Below are 23,490 nucleotides of genomic sequence, written 5' to 3'. Positions count from 1 at the left end.
ACTGGTCTGGATTTTTCCCACTTCCGATGGAAAGACTCAAATGCCATTGTGCTGAAGATGCTTCTTTCATACCTTGGAGGGCAAGCTTGTGTGTTACAGGAGACCAGTCCAGTCACAGGCTGAGACTTGGGGTTACAGAAGGACATGTTCACTTGCATACGTAAGTCACAGTAACAAGCTGCTTTCATGGTCATCTGGCCTGTTGTGAATAACAGAAAGGAATTTATTACCAACATATCATAATGAAAATCAGTTATACACTCTTAAAACTATTTATCTGTTTTTAATCAATGACAGGCCATCTTATAATGTCAATCAATCAGACTGATTAATTTGCTTACATAGGATACAGGAGACAGAGGTAAATAGTTTACATTGTAAGTCCGCCCCAAAACAGCTGTACGTACATGCCTTCAGTGAATTTAAGACTAAATACACCTACTGTAAAGACATTGAATAGTGTTGATTTAGTGCAAACTAGGAGCCTTAGAATTTGCCATTTGCCTTGTAAACAAATTGGAAGCTTCTACCCCAGACCCATTACTGACCAAAACTGGTTTATCATCACAGCTCATTTCTTCTGTATCAAGTAGCACTGCTTAAAATAATACTTTTTTTTCACAATGACACAACTTGTTTTGGATAGTTTGTGGTAAATTGCATTAAAGGTTAAATTACTGCACTAGGTGAACAGCACAACCATTACACACTGAATCAACACCCTACTTAAAGCGCAGACACTTTAATAAAGTAAGGGGTCTGGCTTCAAAATTGTAAACAACAACAACACACTATCACATTGTGATATTTTAGTTTAACTCTACTGTTATAGACATTTTATAAAATAAATCACACGTTTTATAACTTCTTTTTGAGGTGTCAACTTTGGATAAAAACTCTACCACGCAATTATTTCATTTCCATGGATAGACTGGTACCAGATCACAAAGAAAAGGATGAAGAGCTATGTAGTATTTCCACTTGTGCCAGCATGCCTTCTCTTCTGTGGAAAATGGTCACAAAGAAAGTCGATCACCAAGCCAAGGCACATTCAAAACAGTTCAAAACCTTGATAAGACACAGAGGATGGAGATCACTTCAGTGCACTGAGTATTAAGTGCACTGAGCTACAATATTAAATGAAAATAAAACAATGCTACTATTTAATCTTCATGACGAAGGCATCCTCCATGACCATTAATCCCTGAAGCACACTGATGATGCAATAAAGGGGAATTTGTCCTGCTGTTTTGTGGCTACATTGAAATAAGAACTAAGGTTAGAACTCTATTATTGCAAGGACTGGAGTGACTTAATAATTTGGAATCTGATTCCCCCTTATGCAAGTTTAACATGGTATTTTTGCTTGGTAATTTTGCACTTTTACCCTGCTAATACCAAGTATTAACCATAATTTACCCTGGTTTACCATTTTAATTAATATGTTTTACCATACCTCACTGTTCTTTACAATACTTTGCTATGCTTCACCATGCTTTCACTATGCTTTATTATGCTGTGCTATGCTTTTACTATGATAACCTTTTATAAGAGCTGCAACAGGGGCATTTCAATTTCTTTAGTTTGCATTAATGTCTAACCTGGTACACATCAAAAGCCTGCTATAATAATCGTGTTTCAATATTTAAAATTAAAATATTGGAAGATGGATGGTACTGTCAGGTATAGTACAGAGGTGTGCTTGTTTAAAAATGCTGTCTTTAAGTGACAGTGGATCAGACTAGTAAGTCTGTTTTAATGAACATGTCCCCACAATCTGCAATGCTGAGATTATTCTTACGGTTCCAGAAAAGATTTATATCTTCCATCATGCCTATGGTGCATGATTTTCACACGGGGGGATTACAGGTAACTTTACAATGGTTTGGAGACCATCAACTCAAAAGACTGAAAGTGAATCAAACAGCAAACCTACAAGTCTTACAGTACTTTTGTTTTTTATTTTCTATTTCCATGCATCACATAATTTTTCTGCTTTACATGTTCATTTTAACTACTTTTTGAGGTTACAAAACTAAAACTAAAACACTTAGGCAAACTTGCATGCCCTTAAATTAAATATCTTCTGATCAGTCTTTCGAGAAAAGATGTCTAATAATATATATTAATCTAAGATTTTCTTAATCTAATATTATACATTATATCAGTCTTATATATATATTATATATATATACTATATATATATATAGATATATATATATATATATATATTTATGCCTTTTTTCTTTCGTTATATACATTAAAGAAAGCAACAGTGTAATATGTGACTTGTATGACAGTCACCATCTGGTAGTAATCATGATAATTATTTGTAGTAAGTATAAAATCAACAGTTCAGTAGATTACACCCAGTTACACCCATGTAGCGAGTGAAAGATAGAAATCGGTGCATAAGGGTCAGCATTCTGAACAAAGGCCCTAAAAAATCATTCTTTTGTATCTGTTGCTTTAAACTGAACACAGGTGTGGACAGCCACACAAAGGTTGTTAAAAGGTCTATGTCCTGCAAGGCAAAGTGTTTGCTTATTTTGGCTTTGTTCTTTATGTTCCATCTGACCTCAGGCAACCCATAAGTTTTGAAGATCTCTGTAATTATAGGCCCACCATAGGGGAAGAAGAGGCCACAGATCATTGTTACAAGTAATAATGGAACCTTTCCACTCTGGCCTGCAGTAAAATTTAACACAGTACTAATTACAGGTGATTATTTTCAAACAATAGCGTTTAGCTTCTTCAACTCTTCCGCCCCTATGGATGCCCTAAGGACTTCAGAAGGAAGCATGACTTACAAATCACCCTGTAATTATGCATTCTGATGGAGATCTCTAAAGCAACACTTTCGAGTTCCATGCAGTGGTGCTGTAGCCTCGGTGTCCAGATATTGTTCTAATTATGTCCTCAAATGATTTACTTTGGCAGTCTGGTGTCTTATTTAAACCAGATTCTCAAATATGCAATTGAACCTAGCAACGTGACACTGTTATTAATATGTGCAGTGTTTTGTTATGCATAAACATTCATGACGTATAGTCTTTCAGCATATTCATCATTTTCAACATGAAAGAGTGCAATTGCTATCATACTTCAGTTAAAAAAAAAATAAAATTTCCAATACCAGATACCATTATATATTTATTTAAAATGCTGGTCCAAAGACATTACCTCCCCCACAGGACAGTGAGCACTCAGATCGGACTATAGCCCAAGTGTAGTTGTGTTTCGGTACCATCTTCTTATCACCATCTGGTTTTGGAAGAGCGTATTCCCAACCGACCCCTGGATTTCTGCCTTGAAGGAGAATCTGCATGGCGACATTTATTTATTTATTTTAATTAGAAGATGTTTTTTAATGTTTGAACTCTGTTTCAAGTCTTCACTTATTTTTTCTAACTTCTTAATCTACGTTTCGTCCATGTTAATCCAGCACATCAGGTTGACGTTTCAATTATTATTGTTTTTTTATCATTTTAAAATCTGTCTGGACTTTACAGTAGCGCTGAAATGTGGGATGAGCACTGCAATTCAAGTCTAAGGTTTATAATATAAGGTCATTTTAAAACACCGCTTTTCAATACCGATGAGTATATTGATGTTTTTCCATCAATAGCCTCTGTCTAAAGCCAAAGGAAAATAAAAAATACATTCAATAAAATTGAATTTAAATGTATACAAATCTGTTTTCTTTTTTTTTCTTTAAACCCCCCCCCCCCCCCCCCCCCCCCCCCCCCCCCCCCCAATTTTATAAGCAGAATAAACCACTATGGGCGACACTGAATTATGCTTTAATTTAGAAACTTTGCTGGGTGGATTTATTTGTTTGTTTATCCTTATATCATTTATCTGGGTACCTATACATTGAGTAAATCGTGTTGGACCTGTATGGGATAGATTTCAGCACCAATATCTTGATTTATTTTGTGTAACTTTTAAAGTGGGTACTACTGAATAAGAGATCACAGGAACATTTCACATTTCTCACCGTCGCATACAGTGTATTAGTAAAAGTGGTATATGTCTTATATTAGCAAGGACAAATGTTTACCACAGTGTTACAACATGGTAACAATTTCCATTATACGCCTAAAAGCTGACGGGACTACACGCAACGTGCATTTCAGTTAAACTGGGCAGTGCGTTATGCTTTGCAATGCGATTTTACAGGATCAGCCGATCTATTTCAGTCGGCTCGCAATGTTTAAACATGTTTAATGTCTTCAGTCATATGCGGTTTTCACTAAACTTTATGCATCCGGGGCAGATCAAACATCAGAAAAAACTCACTAATTATGCATACCTTCCTGCGATTTCATCGGGCAGTGTGTGATGCCCGCTCGCAAAGATTTTCTTTGCAACGTGACCTCTTCCACTGAGATGTGACAGTCGCATCGGGCAGTGTGTTCCAGGCTTTAGTCATTAGACCTTGTTGATTTAACAGTTTGTTTACATCTCTTAAATTGTCGTTTCAATATAAGCACACACACTTCCTCATAGAAGTCTGTGAACTAAATGAGAGATGTTCCTGAAGCTACATGCAGTTGTGCTGTGTTCCTTATTATGTGTTTTTCTTTGATTTGTAATTATTTTTAACCCACTGTATCGTCAATTACACTAACAAAAGCATTCCAAAGTTACCTAATTGCTGTAATTTACTACTCTTTAAAGCTTGACACACCCTTATAAGTTAAAATATAAGGCTTTTACAAAAACACACACTTTTAGAATATAATTTCTCATTTTTAACATGCAAGATAAGGTAAAGGAGATGACATAACATAACCACCTACCTCTACTCCCAAGTGCACAGTTACAGTAAATTATTTTCAGATGCAAGTGAAGATTATAGCATTATATTGTACTGACAGCTATATATAATCCAAGTTATCTGTCAATGCACAACAACATTACGTTTTAATGATCATGACAGTTAGGGATACAGCCCTCGGACACATGGTTTCTGTTAAACAGCACCTATGACCCTCCCAGAGACCTTCTTTTAAAGATTTTCTTTTAAAAACATGTGCATGAGCATCTAAATAATAATAAAAGCAATAATGAAAGCGTATGTGGAAATTCATGGTCATGCTACCCTACCCTTAATTATTTTGGCACTCAAGCCTTGTGCTAAAACCATTAAGGGCGAGTTATATAGAGAATACACATATTAAACCATGGCCATTAAAATGATGGTCATTGCTTGGCTTCTGGTGAAACTAAGTGTTCCTAATGAAGATATGGAAATCAGAAATCAATGCTTAGGTGGAGGCTTGGCACAGTCTCAGTGTCATGTGCTATCAGCCCTAGATTATACACACTGTACAAAAGAGTGTATAAGCAGTTGCAGACCTGATGCATTGCCTCATTTACACAGCAGGGACGCTACACTTGTATTTTTGTTTGACTTTGTTTGCGGATTGTATCTTTGAATGACTTTGTATAGCATGGAAATGTGTTTTAAAGTAAGGACAATTGGAATGCTAACAACTCTGACAATTTTTCCAGTGCAGTGTTGTGTTCGGGGTGGTGTTCATTGCCTTGAAGTTGTACAGCAGCTAAAGAATATATAAACTCCTGCCCAACACCCCCAACCAATGCTCAATAGAATTAAGGTATTTCTCCATCTAACCACTGTATAGTTAAATTCATAGACTTAATTTAGATTTACAGTACTGTATACACAACTTACAGAACCTATAGGGGTCCACTACTACAATAACGGGCTTCCCATTAATAATATATTTTAACTTTGTGCAACAAGAAAATAATTTCCAGCATGGGAACTGAAACAAGCCAACTTGTATTCATCCTCCAACTAGATACATTCTTTTGTCAACACATCCGAATAGTGATTAATGTTGAAATAATTAAAGAAACTAGTCAAATAAGGCTCCTGTTTAAAAAGGGACAGGTGTTGTGACCAAATGCTGAACAGGCTTTTGTGAAAATAAAGCAGTAATGTGATAAATGGGTTGTTTGTCAATGTGACTTTTGAACTTTGGTCCTTAGAAAGGAAACAATGGTCTTTTAACCACTGTGTTGCCACCAGTCTTCTATAGACACTTTTTTTTTCCCACAGCTATGTCACAAAGCCCATTGTTTCATGTTGATCACTATCAAAAAGGCCAACTAATTTAATAATGTACAATCATGCAATTCCAAATATCGTTATTTTCTGTGTCTGTGTAAGTGATTTCTTTAAAGCTGAAAGCTGTCTTTAATAAAGATGTCTACAGAAGACAGAAATATACTTATCACAGTTATATCAACCTGCAAAATCTCATGCCTTCCAGAAATCTATGTGTTTTTTTATTTTTAAAGGATCCATGTTATTGAAGAATAGATATTTCATGTTTAAAATAAAACATTAATGCAAAGAACAAGAAATTATACATAACATGCTTCTCTAAATCAGTCACTTTAAAAATAAAAAAAAAAGTTTAAGACACATATTAAAATTGTGAAGATTTTTTTTTTACTTCTAAATTGATTTAACTAAACAAGGACATTTCTTGTCTTGCTTGTTGGTAAATAAGAGTTTTAATGTGAACTTCATTTTTAACAGGCACTTTTCATTTGGATTGCTGTATCTAACATAAAAAAAAAACAAAAAAGGAACTAAAAAAAAAAACATACCTCTACCACTAAAGTCTCGTTTGTAGGACCTGCGGCCGTAAGGATCTCGGGTTGACTGTACGACCTCTTGTAGTCAAACACAGTCCCAGAAAATGTGTGCCTGCCAGGCCAGTCTACAGTCCAATACCCATTGAGGTAGTACTTGTGATAGGAGTTTCTCACCGCCAAGTAGGAGGTGGAGCTGTTCATTTCATACACGCGAATGCTGCGGGCCCCTGCTGGAATGGTAACTACGCTGTGGTATTCTATTAAGAGAAGGACACGAATTTCAAAACAACAAACTACTGGGAGTATTAATATATTCACCATCCAATTGTATATCCTTAAAACAATAACACAAGAGTAGTAAAGCAGTGTAAAGCACCATGCAAACTGGGAAAAAGCAAATTTAAAACTTGGAAAACGATATTATCATAGCCTTGGTTCCCTGAAATAGAAATGTAACCCTTACCGAATGGGTATTTACCTCTAAGCAGTGGGATGTAACAAGCAACAAGCTGAAGTGCCCAAATTACGTGTAATTAGTAAAAATTATTACAGCAATCACGACTGCATCACAGTCTCAAAGAGCAGATTTGGTATTCAGGATTCAGGTCTTTAGGAGGTAAATACCCATTCGGTAATGGTTACATTTCATACCTGAAAGTGAACCACATAATTACCTTTGTAAATTTTTACACGGGACATACTTTGTTGCTTGGGATCTATCTGTAAAGGTGTTTATTTTTAAAGGTTGCTTGACTCAGGAACTAATAAATATATTTCAAGTCATGTCAGATGTTCTGGCTGCCTGTCTTGCATTCAAAGTCAACATGTGGGTTTGCCATATATGTGAAGTAAAATCTAAGTGTGCATTCAGTACTTACGATTTGTGTAATGCTGTTTGTTGTATTGGCCTTTGAACATTTTACAAGTTAGGTTGTTGCCTTTGCAGACACCACAGACATCCAGCACAGCACTGGAGCCCAACACACGGTCACAGCCAACAAGCTGCAAGAAAGGAAAATGAACAGATTCATAAAGCATGAGAGTCAGAAAACTATATATAAAAAAAGAAAACTACGTGATACACTACTCCTTGCTAACCCACAGGTAACTTTCAAAAGCACATTCTGTAAATGCTCTTTTATGACTTGTTAGAGGTGCACTTCATACCGAATTGTTCATAAAAATACAAAAACTAAATTTAAAAACTAAAACTAACCTAGATTGCTTGTTAACGTATCATCAGATTGTTTCTTAACGTAACGTATATTTCACCCTTAATACATAAATTTTGAACACTGTTTCACTGATAAAAGGCTATAACAATGTGGCTTTTACCTTCACTAAATCCCTGTATAACACTCTTATGTTCAACACAGCTGCTTGCCAAGCCCCTGATGTAATGTGATAGGAGAGCATTTACTAAATGCAGAATAAGCCCCCAAAAATTGTAGTATATTTATTATAATAACGAATAGGTCATTTGACCCAAGGACAAGCACTAGATGCTGTGAGCCATATTTAACACCACAGACTTTGTGATAATGTATATTGTCCCGGGTGACAAAAACTGTTAAAAAAAAAAATAATAATAATAAAAAAAAAGACTAAAACAGTAGGACCAATTCCCCCACCCCCCCTAAAAAATGTTAATTGAACATGAAAAATGAATATGCCAACTGCAGTATATATTTTATTTTTTTACCTCGCATACTCCGTCAATGCACACATTTGAACTGCCCTCTGAACATGAAGTACCATCTTTCACTTTACTTGAGAGGGCGAAGAAGAAGTCAAAGCCTTCTGCATAACAATACAGTTTACACAGGTCCTGCTCTGTGATTAAAAAGAACATGAAAATAAGTCACAATACTACCAAGACTACTCTACAACTACTAATAATAAAGTAGCTGAGGTATCCTGCATACCCCACCTACTACTAATAACATGTCAGGCGCTACCCCAATGTGTTCCATTTGAACAAATAGGGCATTTTGGCTGAAGTTACTCTACCAGTAACTTGTACCTTGTTTCCAGCATTGCCTCATGCAGACTCTCAATAGCCTCCAGCATGTCTCAACATAAAGTTCCAGGGTGAAACTGATGCAAGCAGTGGTTTCAGTGACATTATGTAGTGGCATAGTCAACATACATTGCAAGCTTCCAGTTCATTGGTTTCAAATTCCCATGGTTTTAAGACTAACCCCTCCAGCCCCAAGATTATTCCATGCCACAGGCGCACCAGAACTGAATAAATGGCAGGCAACAGGGGACATCTTCAGTGGCACTTGACCCACTAATAGAACTTGAACAAGAACAAGCCATATTTAGGAGTATTAACCTGTAACAAAGAGCCAACACAACCTTTTTGGAGGCCTATTACAGTTTTGCACAGAAAAATAACCAAAGGCAGTTGTCTTCTAGAGTTTAACAGGATCCCGTTTAAGAACATCAGTGAAGATTTCAGGACAAAAAGAAACACTTGCCATTGACTCGAGTATATGGCTTCCAGTTATAATACCAGCCCCGGAACTGCTTGCTGTTGAATTCTGCACACTGTGTGGCCCGGAAGTCAATGCTGCCTGTAGGGCAGTTATGAACATTGCAAAGTTTGTATGCACGAGAAGAGCCCTCACAGAAATTCCCACCATACCTAGTTAAGAAAAAAAAAACAGCAATCAGGGAAATGTAGTTCAACAAAATGATTATGAAGGCATAAGCTAAAAAGTAGTTTCTCTACCATAATAACACTACATTGTTCTGAATTTGTGTTTTTAACACATGTAAAATATAAAGTACAGTAATCCGTCACGTATCCGCCCATCATATATCCACCCTAATTGTTTATCCTCCATGATCAAGCTCTTCAGCAATGTGTATAACGCTAATGCTACAGGCTACATTGATGTACTGTAGAAACAATTAGCATTTTGCTACTGTGTAAATTACCCAACAATAATGTAACTGTACACAGCCCTCTGCATGGACAGGTTTTTGTTTAAATGTATATTGTAAATTGTGTGTATTTATTGTAATTAATTAATTACGTACCTGATGCTCCTGGGAGGAGCCTGCCTGTTGTGTGTGATTACCAGGTGTGTAATCTAAAGCCCATTTTACACTAGCATGCTCTACCTGGGTCGCAACCCACCCAGGTCAGGACCCGGTATCATGCTTTTGATGAAGCAGGGTTGATCTGGGTGACAGATGCAAGTAAATAACATGCATATCAATGCCTCGGAAGCAGCTTGTTACACATGCTTGTTCCATCTTGAACCGTCGGCCCAAATGTTCATTAAAGCAAATGTTTCTTCATCCCTGCTGCAATCTGGCTGGTGGTGTGTCTCAAGCAACAAAAATATGGATAAACAGAATAACCAAAAATGTTCCTTGCAGAAGTGAAACCTTCATGCAGGCATGGCTGGTTGTTATTTTGTCAGCTGTCATGCATTTTGTCTCGCTCAACCCAGATCAAAGTGTGTCAACCGACATCTTGAGGTGGGTCTCTGGTACCTGGGTTAACCCGGGTACAACCTAGGTACATGGTTTCACACTATGCTGGATTGTGACCCAGGTAGCCAGAACCCGGGTCTGGACTCGGGTAGAAGTGCCAGTGTGAAAGGGGCTTTAAAATCAGCACGTAGGTCTGTTCCAGCGGAGCATCAGGAATAAAAATGTTCCATTTACTCAGCTGCTGCAAAACCAAAGCCAGCTGGGCTGAAGAAGCTGAAATCCTCCGATATGTGTGTGTGTGTGTGTGTGTGTGTGTGTGTGTGTGTGTGTGTGTACGTAAAGGCTGCTACACAGAAGACGCGATGTGCAAGATGAACTGTGCAGCAATACAGGAGCGGCACCACGGGAGCACTGGAGCGGCGGGAAATAAATAGGATTGAATCCTAATTTTTGCGGTTTGATGCATCACCTAGGGCATTGAGCAATCAGAGAACAGCTTCAATGCACGTGGTTCTGCAGGGTGAAGCACTATCCAAAATGACGGAGAAAACAATAATACTTGTCATTGAAAAAATACCCAGAGCTTTATGACAAAGGGCATCTCAATTATAAAGATATAGATTTGAAAGATAATATATAGGAGTCCATTTCGAAGGAACTAGATAAGCCTGGTGTGTTTGATTTATTGCCATATATGTTGAAATACCATCAGAGAAGACACTTCTAATTTCCACGTCACACTGACGAATATGTACCAGTCTTGATCATAGTTTTGTCAATAGAAATTTTGAACAGTTGTATAGATCTGGCAGTTTTCAAACCTGTCACATCACCTCTGTGTCACTTCTGGTGTGTTTGGTCATGTCGCTGCGAAAAGGTCTCGTTGCCAATTTAAAAAAATCGCATCGTGTCTGGTGTATGGAGACCTTAATAGTGAGTGAGTGAGTGAGTGAGTGAGTGACAGAGAACCAGAACCAAGGCTGGATACCGAAGAACGAGTAAGCAAGTCGAAACCGCCGACAGCCAGGCGAGTAGCCAGAGTTGGTTTATTATTGAACAGAGAAGATCAATTCAGAGATTGTAGATCCCACCAAAGTTTTCATACACTGAGTTCTATACATGCGCTACCAGTGCTTGTAGTGTCAGGTAAGCTGTTCAGTTCAATGTGTTGATATGCAGAACGTACAGTGGCTTGCGAAGGTATTCACCCCCCTTGGCATTTTTCTTATTTTGTTGCCTTACAACCTGGAATTAAAATTGATTTTTTAGGGGTTTGTATCATTTGATTTACACAACAAGCCTACCATTTTGAAGATGCAAAATATTTTTTATCGTGAAACAAACAAGAAATAACACCAAAAAACTGAAAACTTGAGTGTGCATAACTATTCACCCCCCCCCCCCCCCCCCCCAAAGTCAATACTTTGTAGAGCCACTTTTTGCAGCAATTACAGCTGCAAGTCTATTGGGGTATTTATCTATAAGCTTGGCACATCTAGCCACTGGGATTTTTGCCCATTCTTCAAGGCAAAACTGCTCCAGCTCCTTCAAGTTGGATGGGTTCTGCTGGTGTACAGCAATCTTTAAGTCATACCACATATTCTCAATTGGATTGAGGTCTGGGCTTTGACTAGGCCATTCCAAGACATTTAAATGTTTCCCCTTAAACCACTCGAGTGTTGCTTTAGCAGTATGCTTAGGGTCATTGTCCTGCTGGAAGGTGAACCTCCGTCCCAGTCTCAAATCTCTGGAAGACTGAAACAGGTTTCCCTCAAGAATTTCCCTGTATTTAGCGCCATCCATCATTCCTTCAATTCTGACCAGTTTCCCAGTCCCTGCCGATTGAAAACATCCCCACAGCATGATGCTGCCACCACCATGCTTCACTGTGGGGATGGTGTTCTCGGGGTGATGAGAGGTGTTGGGTTTGTGCCAGACATAGCATTTTCCTTGATAGCCAAAAAGCTCAATTTTAGTCTCATCTGACCAGAGTACCTTCTTCCATATGTTTGGGGAGTCTCCCACATGCCTTTTGGCAAACACCAAACGTGCTTGCTTATTTTTTTCTTTAAGCAATGGCTTTTTTCTGGCCACTCTTCCATAAAGCCCAGCTCTGTGGAGTGTACGGCCTAAAGTGGTCCTATGGACAGATACTCCAATCTCCGCTGTGGCGCTTTGCAGCTCCTTCAGGGTTATCTTTGGTCTCTTTGTTGCCTCTCTGATTAATGCCCTCCTTGCCTGGTCCGTGAGTTTTGGTGTGCGGCCCTCTCTTGCCAGGTTTGTTGTGGTGCCATATTCTTTCCATTTTGTAATAATGGCTTTAATGGTGCTCCATGGGATGTTCAAAGTTTCGGATATTTTTTTATAACCCAACCCTGATCTGTACTTCTCCACAACTTTGTCCCTGACCTGTTTGGAGAGCTCCCTGATCTTCGTGGTGCCGCTTGCTTGGTGGTGCCCCTTGCTTAGTGGTGTTGCAGACTCTGGGGCCTTTCAGAACAGGTGTATATATACTGAGATCATGTGACACTTAGATTGCACACAGGTGGACTTTATTTAACTAATTACGTGACTTCTGAAGGTAATTGGTTGCACCAGATCTTATTTAGAGGCTTAATAGCAAAGGGGGTGAATACATATGCACGCACCACTTTTCCGTTATTTATTTTTTAGAATTTTTTTAAATAAGTTATTTTTTTCATTTCACTTCACCAATTTGGACTATTGTGTGTATGTCCATTACATGAAATCCAATTAAAAATCCATTTTAATTCCAGGTTGTAAGGCAACAAAATAGGAAAAATGCCAAGGGGATGAATACTTTCGCAAGCCACTGTATCATCTTCAACCTCTGTCTCAATCTCCTGCCTGTCACTCAGCAGCGAATGCATGCACACATACGGCTACCCTGTCACAAGCATTAATAATCTGTATTTTTCTAAACAAGGGATTTAGGGGGAATGTTATTGGGTTCTTTGGTGAAAGCTGAAAACTAAAATTAATAAAAACTACAGAAGGATACAGTAATGAAGCATTATCAGTGTACACAACAATATTAATACTGTACAAAGACATACAGGACATAAAGATAACAATCTAAATAGAGAGTTGGTTAATCATTAAATGAATATAGGTAGTTCATCAGGAAAATATTTAAGTTACAAAATAACTAGTGGCAGTTCAGGAACCTGTAATGCAACTACATTTTCAAAGCTAAAGCTGACTTGTGTCTCTCAGCAATATGTTATTTGAGTCCTTAACGGCTAATGTATCTATGTGTGTCCTGTACAAGTCCTGGTTAATGTTTAGATAGCAAGCAGCTCTTGCAGGTGTGTTTCCTGAGGCACTCGAGCACTAAATTCCTTGGCAGGACAATTACATTCCCTCTAATAGGGCTGAAATTTACCTCCTGCTGGGCTCAATTTTAACTATTTTGGTTTGCTGCTGGATAGGATCTTGGCTGCTGAGACTATAACAAATGACAAAAGATCAAAGACAGAGAACTATTATACAAAAAATACTGGTACTTTATAGTTACCTTGCAATATTGTCCATGAAAAGGTTAAAGCAAATCAGGTAAAATGGACAAGATGATTCAAAATTAACCACAGCAGCTAAATGAAAATATGCATTTCAATATAAACGATATAGACAGCATGTGATGCACCTTTGATACTCGCCAGGGTTCTCCTCAAACTAACAAGCTTTTTTTCTTTAAACCTTTCCAGTAATTTACGATATAGGTTCCCAGGGCAAGATACAGATAGTGTTGGCATAGATTACCTTGGGTTATTGCAGTGACGCTCTCGATAGGTCACCCCTGCTCCACAGCTTCTTGAGCAACCAGACCAACCTGACCAGACTGACCAGTGACCATCAACAGAGCGAGGGCCTTCATCTCCATGTTTCAAACACTGACCACGGCGACACCACTAGGATAGAGAGATAAAAATATATACAGCATTTTTTTTTTTTTTAATTGATGACATTTTTACAATTGTACTTTATTTCAAATTAAAATGCATATTCATTTATATACGACACACAAAAACAATATATTTTGTGTAAGTGTGCTTTTCTTTTAACTATTGTCTCCTTTAGACTCAGCTGTAGAATTTTTATCTAAAGTCAGTCATCACCCATTAACCTAAATGACAAAGCTTAAATCATAGACTCAAGTAAACCAAGAGCCGTTTGAAAATAAATAGTCCTGTTATTCATTCTCACCATATTAGGCCCACAAACAGTACCCTCAGCAGCTGGCATGAACTTGGTTTCACACTTTCTGCCAACCCGGTGGCACCACAATGCTTTGCAAATGTCCTATGTAGAACATAAAAACAAAAAGGCTATTTATTTATTAGAATGTTTACATTTTTGTTTCTAAGTCATCCAGACACACTATCAGATCTTGTATTTTATTGCAATTTTATCCCCTTCCCCATTATACTACTGGAACACTCTTGTTACATGAGCAAAGACAGGGGGAAGGCTGGAGCCGCTTCCAGGCCACCATGCAGCGATTGCCTCGTCACTGATGTGCTGTAGAAACAATCAGCGTTTTCAACTCTGCAGACAGGATATGAACAGGCAATAGAGGTGAAGCACTTAGTAATGCTGAATAATGTAAGTTTCAACATGCCCCATTGAAACAGATCGCAAAAGATCTCATCTTGTCCTCCTACCAAATTAGGACTCCTTTTTAAGTTGCTTTTTTCAAGTAATTGTTTGCTTACTGGTTGCCTCGTCTATTATTTGTACTTGACAGCCTAAAAGCAGTAAAGAACAATGGTTCATATGTATCCTAAGTGGTTCATGTATTGCTCATATCTAATCAGCTGATGCAGCCGTCATTAAAAAATGTGCCTAACTTTGAAATAGGAGCAAAGGCATGTTTTCAGAGCATTTTAATGGTTTAAACTGCCAAGAAACATGCTAGTGACTCCAAGGTCCAGTTACATTTTATTTATTTATTTATTTATTTTTATCTCAGTGGCTTCTTGATTTTATTTGATTCAAATGATTTCTCTCTGAAAACTTCTCTATGCAATTGCTTCCAAATAGTGCCAAATATCTTCAAAATGAGGTGTTCAAAACAGCCTCAGAAATTATTGGTCAGTTTCTCTTGAAGACTGCAAAGCCTGAGTAGGGTAATTTCTTACACAAAAAAACCAAAACAAAACAAACAAAAAACACATTCGGAAGCCCCTCCCTCTCTCGAGTGCCAGTGCAGTGTGGGAAATCAGTCTGCTTTCAATTCACAAATGCCATTTTATTTCATCTCGAAAATTGTACTATAAATGGCAATATTCAATGTAATGTTTATGGCAAATAAAAACAAAGTACATAATATATGTAAAATCAAAGTCTTTAGGGACTATTTTTTTCTTAGTGGAAGGACACATAATATATTTCTTATTTTTTTCCTTAAAAAAGCTAGTTTGTGAAATTATTATTTAAAGAAAAAAAAAAAAAAAAGTAGTCATTTTATAAGCGAAATAACCCACCGTGGGTGTGTGCACTTTCTGGGTGGTTGAAAAATTGTCTTACTACACACCTTATCGTGGATTATTTCTTACATATATCACTTACAAAGTTGCTGACATGATTCAGCTCTCAAAGTAGTAGGATTTATGAGAAGGAACCAGTGCTAAAATTAGCAGTCTGAAAGCAGAAACCTGGAAGGTCCAACTGTGCTAAAGGTTATGAGAACTTTTCCAATAATATGCATTTTATTATTGTACATCTGAGTTCTCACAAAGTAAAGAAAGGGGACGTTGGCTGTTTGAGGGGTGAAATATTTAAAACAAAATGCCCAATAGACCACTAAAAAATAACTCTAAAACATAAAACGATTCTGTAAATAAGGAGCTACAGTAGGACAAATGAAAAAAATATGATGTAAACAAGTATGGTAGGTCTTAAATAACCAAAAAAGCTACATAATAAACAACAGGAATAATAATAATAATAATAATAATAATAATAAATAATAATAATAATAATAATAATAATAATAATAAATAAATCAATATTTGAAGAAATGTAAAACTACTGTTTTGCCATCTTGAACAATAACAATTGCTTAAATCAGCAACCTTTGAGGTGGAAGTACTATAAACCATCTACCGATGGCAGATTTTAAGACCTTTAGCTATTTCTCAATTATAGACACTTGTTTTTCCTGTGATTTGAGTGTGTGCATTATTTCCACAGTTGCTATCAATGTTAGTGAGTTCTTACTTATTAAAGAAGAGGCACAGAGCAGAGTAATTGAGCTCAAATAATTTCTGACCAGACACTCTGCTCTTATCACATCACATCACACAGGACAGGCTGTGAAATCACATTGTTGTGGGCATGAATCCACCTCACAATTAGACTATCCCTATTACAATCCCCATTAGAAGCAGGGCAGTGGGCTATTTAAAGTAGAAGAAAGTTAATTAGATGCCACGTACAAGAACATTTCCCATGGCTAAAATGGCAATGACAGAGTAGACTTTTGACCATTTTTAATTTTTTTCAGTTTAGCCAACACAAAGTAAAATACCACATGTATATATATGGTGTTAGCCTAACTCTTTCCTATTCCTTTTATCAAAACAAAAAGGTGTATTTTTATTTATTTAGGTCAGTTTTTATGAAACTGGTTTTATTAAACATAGTGGATGCATATTTTTCAGGGTTCAGTAATTTTATACAAGGGTCATAGTTTACACCCAGGGTTAGAGCCAAAAGAGTTTCCCATTGGCATTTATCCTGAACTCTAATGTACTGTATATGTAGAAATATATAAATGATGTTCAAGGGTATCTCACAGCCAATGCATTACTTGGTTTACCTACAAAATGTTACTGTGATCAGAGTTACAGGGGTAAACATCCCAGAATCCAATAAAATCTATGATGCAACATCCCCTAGTGAAAGCCTGGAATTTACATGGAAACCTACCAGCCTTCACCCACATCCAAGTGTATGTGAGCTCTGCAGACCTATCAAAAAGACTTGTGAAGAAAGGCCAAGCTGTCAGTCGTAATTGCTGCCCAGGCAAGACACCAAAAAATCTTAAATAATAAAATAACCAAATTCAATGAACAAAATACAATCCAATTTCAGGAATTAAAATGGGTGAGGTTAATTATAAAACAGTCAGAAGTATTTCACCAGCAATTATTGTACTTCAGCTTCATCTGAGTAATCTCTGTTTTAATAAGTAATCTTCTTTATGCTCTGACAGAATTCCACTTAAACTGGCAGTAAATGGATCAAAATGCAAACCCGCCTCCATACACTTTGTTCTTGAAGTATAACCAAGACTCAATGTTTTCTCCTTGCCTTTTTGAAGTCCAACGTGCAGAGCTTGGCCTTTTCCCCAAACTGCCACTTGCACTGGGTGTCTGCATCGTACAGCTCCCCTGGAAGCTTCTCCGGATACTTGTACTCCCTCACAGACTTGGGCTCATCTGCAAGACAGGTGGCCTGGGCAGAGCTGCAACAACAACAGAACAGACAGCCTTCACATCTGGTCGAGAATGTCCTTAAACCACCATATAAAATCATAGAAAGTACGACAGTAGGATGGTGTTCCAGAGCTGTCATTAACCATTTTCACTTGTAACACCTTCGCTTAGTAAGTGGTAAAATTCTAAAGGTGCCAGATCAATGGTTTTATCTTAGTTTTCAAAATATCATCTTTTGCATTGAACACTAAATATTTAAGAACCTGAATAATGTATAGGTAACTGCAAAATAAAAATGCATGGTCTTCTGTCTGGTTACATTTATACTGCAATACATAACTGTTTACTTTATGCAAGTGCATCTGCTAATCACGTGAGGAAGTTCCATTTACTGACAATTGATTTCCAGGTAGACCCTTTTTGAGATTTCCTTTATAAACTTTATGTTCATATATGGAATGATAATCTAGTGGCTTTATTTTTTCACTGACACATTACAAGAACTTAAGGTTATTTTCAAATTAACCTTTTTATTATTATTATTATTATTATTATTATTATTATTATTATTATTATTATTATCCTCTTTGATATGTCTTTGATTCATGGACTTCAACAACTAGCCGCATTCCCAGGACCCTAGTTAAAATAATATTGTCAGTATTGTATGTCAGAGGTAATGGCCTAACGGGTTAAGAAATCAACAATGCCAACAACATTAAGCGAACAAAATTAAGTGAAAGAAAATTGAATAAACAAAAATGTATTTCAGAAGTTTACTTCAGCACCAACACCAATCACTGGAATCCTCTGATTCATTATTTGCAATAAAACAAAGAAATATACATGTATAGCAAGTGGTTGTGGTTGTACAAAGACCAGGCAATCACAAAAACTATTCTCTTCTAGAAATAGATCGTTACTTTCATAATACTCCAACTCAAATTGAATTACCCCTGCCTCGGGGCCAAAAATGTTCCAAAAGGGGGAAAAAAACAAAAAACAAAAAACCTAAACAAAGAAACAGGAAAAAGCACCATTCTATTAATTCACAGTAAATGAAAAGACCTTTTTTTAAATGTTGTACACCATTTTGGGTGTATTAACATAATTTTAATGTCATAAAGTGGAAAAAAAGGAGATAATGGTGCATTTCTTATGGAGAATATGCCTTGGATGTTTTCTAAAGCTATAAATCACTGAAGAATAGCCCCACCTCATTTAACAAGACTTTAAAATAATTTTTCTTTGCTCTTCCTAGCACTGTTAACACTATTACTCCACATTCCACAGCTAGACAACAGGAAGTGATTAGGAATCAGGAATAGAAGAAACTTTTTTATCTTTAGCATTCTATTTAAAATATCCTGGTACAGGCCAGTGATATTGATAGGGTTGATATCTATACATCACATTTACAGCAAATGATAAGAGATCCATGTAAACTCAGTCTATAAATGTTAGTGCTTAACTACAGTGTGAATGGGCCCTTTCAGGATCAAACAAATCTACCGATAGATCCGTCACTGTGGATCATGCAGCTCAAAGTCGAGGGCTTATTCTGTGACAAGTGCGAATATCTTGCCAGGCTCCTGAGGATCCAAAACATCAATACCGGCGTACGACAAGAAACCCACATACAGTTAAGGGGACTGATCAACGATCAACGATATATCCTTGTCTTCGCAAGCCACCATCCATAACACGGACTCGCCACCTATGTCAAACATGGCATGAAGGACTCCTTACAGGCACTGCCTATCACAGACATATACAATCGCTACCAAGAACGGCAAAGTGATCGTGGTAAACGTGTATAAGTCACCATGTACGTAATGACCATGCCCTGTGCTTCTGGCACTAAATCAACCAGTGACTCACATCTGGGATTTCAAAAGCAACCATACTTTATGGGGCTACAATAACAATGATCAAACTGGAGAATAACCATCATCATGGGCATCCTCTGAAGACGCCAAGCAAGATCATACTTTCAGTTCAGCCCAATGGTGAGGGGGTTACAATCTGGACTTATGATTCATATCACGAGACAATAATGGCATCCCAGTACCATCTTCAAGGTCAGTCCTAGACTATTTCCCTCACAGTCAACATCGACATGTAGTGATCCACATCAGCCTACAAATCTTGAAGCCTCGCTGGAACCTTCATTCTGCAGATGGGTCATGATACACAGCAACCATTAAGAAAACCATATGCTGGATACCACCAACACCAACCAATTTGTGCCGCTTCATAGGCCTCATCAAAATAGCCACCAAGGAGAACATTTCATGTGGTGTCAGAAGAAAATACACTCCCTACTGGTCACCTCAAATCAAAGTTTACAAAGCCGACAGAAATCCAGACATCGCAACCACTATGCTAGTTACTGAGCTCAGCAACGAGGAAAAGATGGTGTGAGACTGTTGAGTTTTCACATTACGAGGTCAAGCTGCAAAACCTGGAGGCTCCTCCAGTTCCTAGGTGGGGTTGACTCAGTAGCTCACAAACCACCGCAAAGTTAAGCAACAACTAAAGCTCTGGTGGATAAAACCACAAGATAAAACCATCCATAGGCCTGTGAAAAGTCGACGACCCCAAAAACTACTGGCCAATATCTCTTCTTAGCATTTGCTCCATGCTGATGGAGCAGCTTCTCTTGGAAAGATTGGAAACATATGCTGAGTGACCGAAAGCTCCATGTTAACCTTGGTGATTGAACCAGCCACACATTTATCGCACCAGGACTATTTAATCTCTACGCTAGCGACATTTCACCTACCATCTCACAATGCATCTATCACTGGCAACACAAGCACCTTCCCTTGGCAACACAATGAAGCAAACCTCCGGACACTGGATAACTACTTCAAGGCCTGGTGCTTAGAACCCAATGCAGCCAAAACTGTAGTCTGCAATTCTGAGGCCACAAAATCATCCAGAAATGTGCAGGGATTTCCTGGGTTTGCAATGCTTGTACTCTCCGAACATCAACACAAGCATTTGTCAAGGAAATTCATGGTTAAATTCATTTCAATATAAGCATTTTCCAGATATTTAATTCAGACTCTTGTCTGTGTGTCATGCTGTGAGGATTGGGTTGTTACTTCAAAGCTGATTATATAAGGCACACAACACAAACTGTGTTAACTCTTTGAAGCTCACCTTCCAAAATGCTATCTGATTGTGTCCTAAGGTGTCATAAAACTTGCCAAGTGATAATGCAGTTGTAGCATTATTGTGTTAAAAGTTAGTTAAAATGCTTTAAGAATAGTTTATAATTACATAACTTGTAGACACAAGTTTAATAGTTATTTTAAGTAAGTTTCCTAAAAAATCTTATTGTGTTTTAAATGAATATTATAAACTAATAACTATTTTTGAATATTATCCTTTGATTGTATTATGATGTGTTTTATATGCTTGTAACCATAATTGTGTATAGAGAATGAAACTGAAATGTGTATGCTTCTCCAATGAATGTAACTAAAGTTATAGGTAGGGTTACATGATAAATGTAAAATCCTTTGATAATGAAATAAGCGGATACATTCCATTTCTAACACACCCTTTTTGTGTGACACGCAACTGTCTAGCAAATACTGTGAACCAATGGAAGGACCGACAAGGATTTGTTTACAGTACTAGGGAACATCTATACATCATGTTATTTAAACTCAAAACAAGGATTTTCATTCTCTCTGGATGCTCTCTGGACTCTATTCTACTCTCTGGATTTACTCTTTCTTCAAGACATCTCATCACTCTCAACTCAAACTATGAAGTTCTTCAACAAACACGCAATCATGTAATATTCAAAGCTGTCCCGGAGAAGACAGGCTCCCTCCTGAACGACGAAAGCTTTTGCCTGCAGACTTCACGGAGATACTGCACTGCGCTGCTGCACAACTAACTTCCACAGAGAGGACCTTGTTTTAAACACAGCACCAGCAGAATAAGTATCAAACGTATTACAAGTAACTAAACTTAAGCCATGATATTGACACTGTCACAATACATAATGTGCATCTATCCAACTAGATGCTGAACAATGTACATGCGTACTTAGCCATTTGGAAGCTGACACATGTATACTGAACTGAACAATGCGTGATAAACTATTAACACTGCTTCACTAATGCAGAACTCTATGACCAGAGAGCACATCAAGGATTCATTATGAACATTTACCAATGCATTACTTTTCCTTGAATGTTTTATTTTGTTTCTTCTTTATACATATGTTTTTAACTATGAAGCCGAACCTTTATTCTTCTTCCTTTGAGAATATTAATAAATGTAATAATAAATTGGATTGTTAGGTTTCTTTTTGTCTTATAACAAATATACATGATTGATTTGAATTACTCAAACATACATAATAGTAATTGTTAATCTTTTCATCATGAATCTAGGGATAATTAAGCCAGAATCGCTAGTTCTTATAGAGGTATTGTGTTTATTATGGTTAATAATTACATTATGAGCTATAATGGGTATTTTCTTTAATGGTACTTGGTGAGGACTGCTGGGTATAGTTTGTCGACACAAATCAACACCGCTGTGAGATTGGTCAGTGGTGCACTTCAATCTACACCACTACCGTGGCTATCAGTACTCTCCAATATCCTGCCATCGAACATCAGGCCAGTTGCTGCCGTACTCCCAGAGTACAATAAGATTATAGCTGACCCAGATTTACCGATACATCAAGATATCTAATCGCCACCACCGAGCCGCTTAAGGTCTAGGAAACCTGCAATAGGGTCTGCAATGTTCCTAACAAGATACTTACTGAAGATCCAATGAAGGAACTACCTGGCTTCTCCTTGTCTCAGAGATACTGGACTGCACTTAACCATGTCAGAACACCACATGGGAGGTCTGGCTTCCTTCTCCATAAGTGGGGCATTAAGAAGTTGCCTGATTGTGACTGCGGTGAAGTGCAATCCATCACTCATCGCGATCACTGGAGGTACAAATGGAAACCATCTGGTGACTCCAGGTGCCATCAAATGACTTTCCAAATTATAATACAGCTATAAGCTCAGTCCATTGGTTTTCAAATGCCATACGAAAGAGAGAGAGATTGTTTAAATTGTATACGCAATAGATGTAAACCAGTACCTGGTTTTATTTCATAATGAATTCTGTCCATTATTCTTAATATTTAAAAGTCAAGGTTGTTAAGTCAAGTAAGTCAAAAGGTGAGAAACCAGCTCTAACATGGCTAATTAGGGTGAGATCACTGCCCAATAACTATATGTTCTTACAAGCTAATGATACTTAACAGATAATATAACATAGTGGTAAATTTAGTGGTTTGGGAAGCCTATCTTATTACATAGACATTCAGACACTGGCTGTAATACAAGACAAACTTAGAAGATATGATGGATGTTTCTCACTGCCTCATTCATAATTTATATATATATATATATATATATATATATATATATATATATATATATATATATATATATATATATATATTCTCGCTTTAATAGTTACAAGTATTAAGACTTGTGGCAATATTATTTTGTTTCTGCCTCTTTACTGAGTTTTATTAATGGAGTTTAAAATTAAAAACCTAACATTTTCAAACACGTCATTAATCTAAGTCTGTTTATTTACAATTAATTATGTTTTGAAAGGTTCATGTAGATAGAAGTCTTGTTCTCAGTTCAGTCATTGTGACAAGAGACAGCATATAGTGTGTAGTACAGAGAAATGTGGATGGTTTATAAAATTACTCAACTCCTGTCACATAGGCATCTTTAGAAGGTGTTCTGACTGACTAAGATGTAGAATCCTTGTTGGAAGGCATTACTGCCTGGCAGGTGAACACGTTAGGAGGGTTACCACCAGGAAGACTATGGCTTAGCATACAGACAAGATAATGCCTGATCAGTGCTGTTGCAATTAGAAACCGGTG

General features: G+C 37.3%; 1 protein-coding gene across 1 annotated transcript in view; it reads right to left on the bottom strand.

The window, feature by feature from the left end:
• Positions 1-23,490, bottom strand: part of LOC121314781 (A disintegrin and metalloproteinase with thrombospondin motifs 16-like) — a 70,598-nt gene that overhangs the window by 16,252 nt on the left and 30,856 nt on the right. The window contains exons 10-18 of the mRNA XM_041248450.1: positions 17,428-17,581; positions 14,317-14,412; positions 13,873-14,021; positions 9,123-9,289; positions 8,342-8,472; positions 7,518-7,641; positions 6,652-6,896; positions 3,184-3,322; positions 73-199 (exon numbers count right to left, since the gene is read on the bottom strand). Coding sequence (XP_041104384.1) covers positions 73-199; positions 3,184-3,322; positions 6,652-6,896; positions 7,518-7,641; positions 8,342-8,472; positions 9,123-9,289; positions 13,873-14,021; positions 14,317-14,412; positions 17,428-17,581 — 1,332 coding nt within the window. The remainder of the gene's footprint in view (positions 1-72; positions 200-3,183; positions 3,323-6,651; positions 6,897-7,517; positions 7,642-8,341; positions 8,473-9,122; positions 9,290-13,872; positions 14,022-14,316; positions 14,413-17,427; positions 17,582-23,490) is intronic.

This window comes from Polyodon spathula, chromosome 4, assembly GCF_017654505.1.
Source record: "Polyodon spathula isolate WHYD16114869_AA chromosome 4, ASM1765450v1, whole genome shotgun sequence".
Lineage (NCBI taxonomy): Eukaryota > Metazoa > Chordata > Actinopteri > Acipenseriformes > Polyodontidae > Polyodon > Polyodon spathula.
This window is presented reverse-complemented; position numbering and strand designations above follow the sequence as displayed.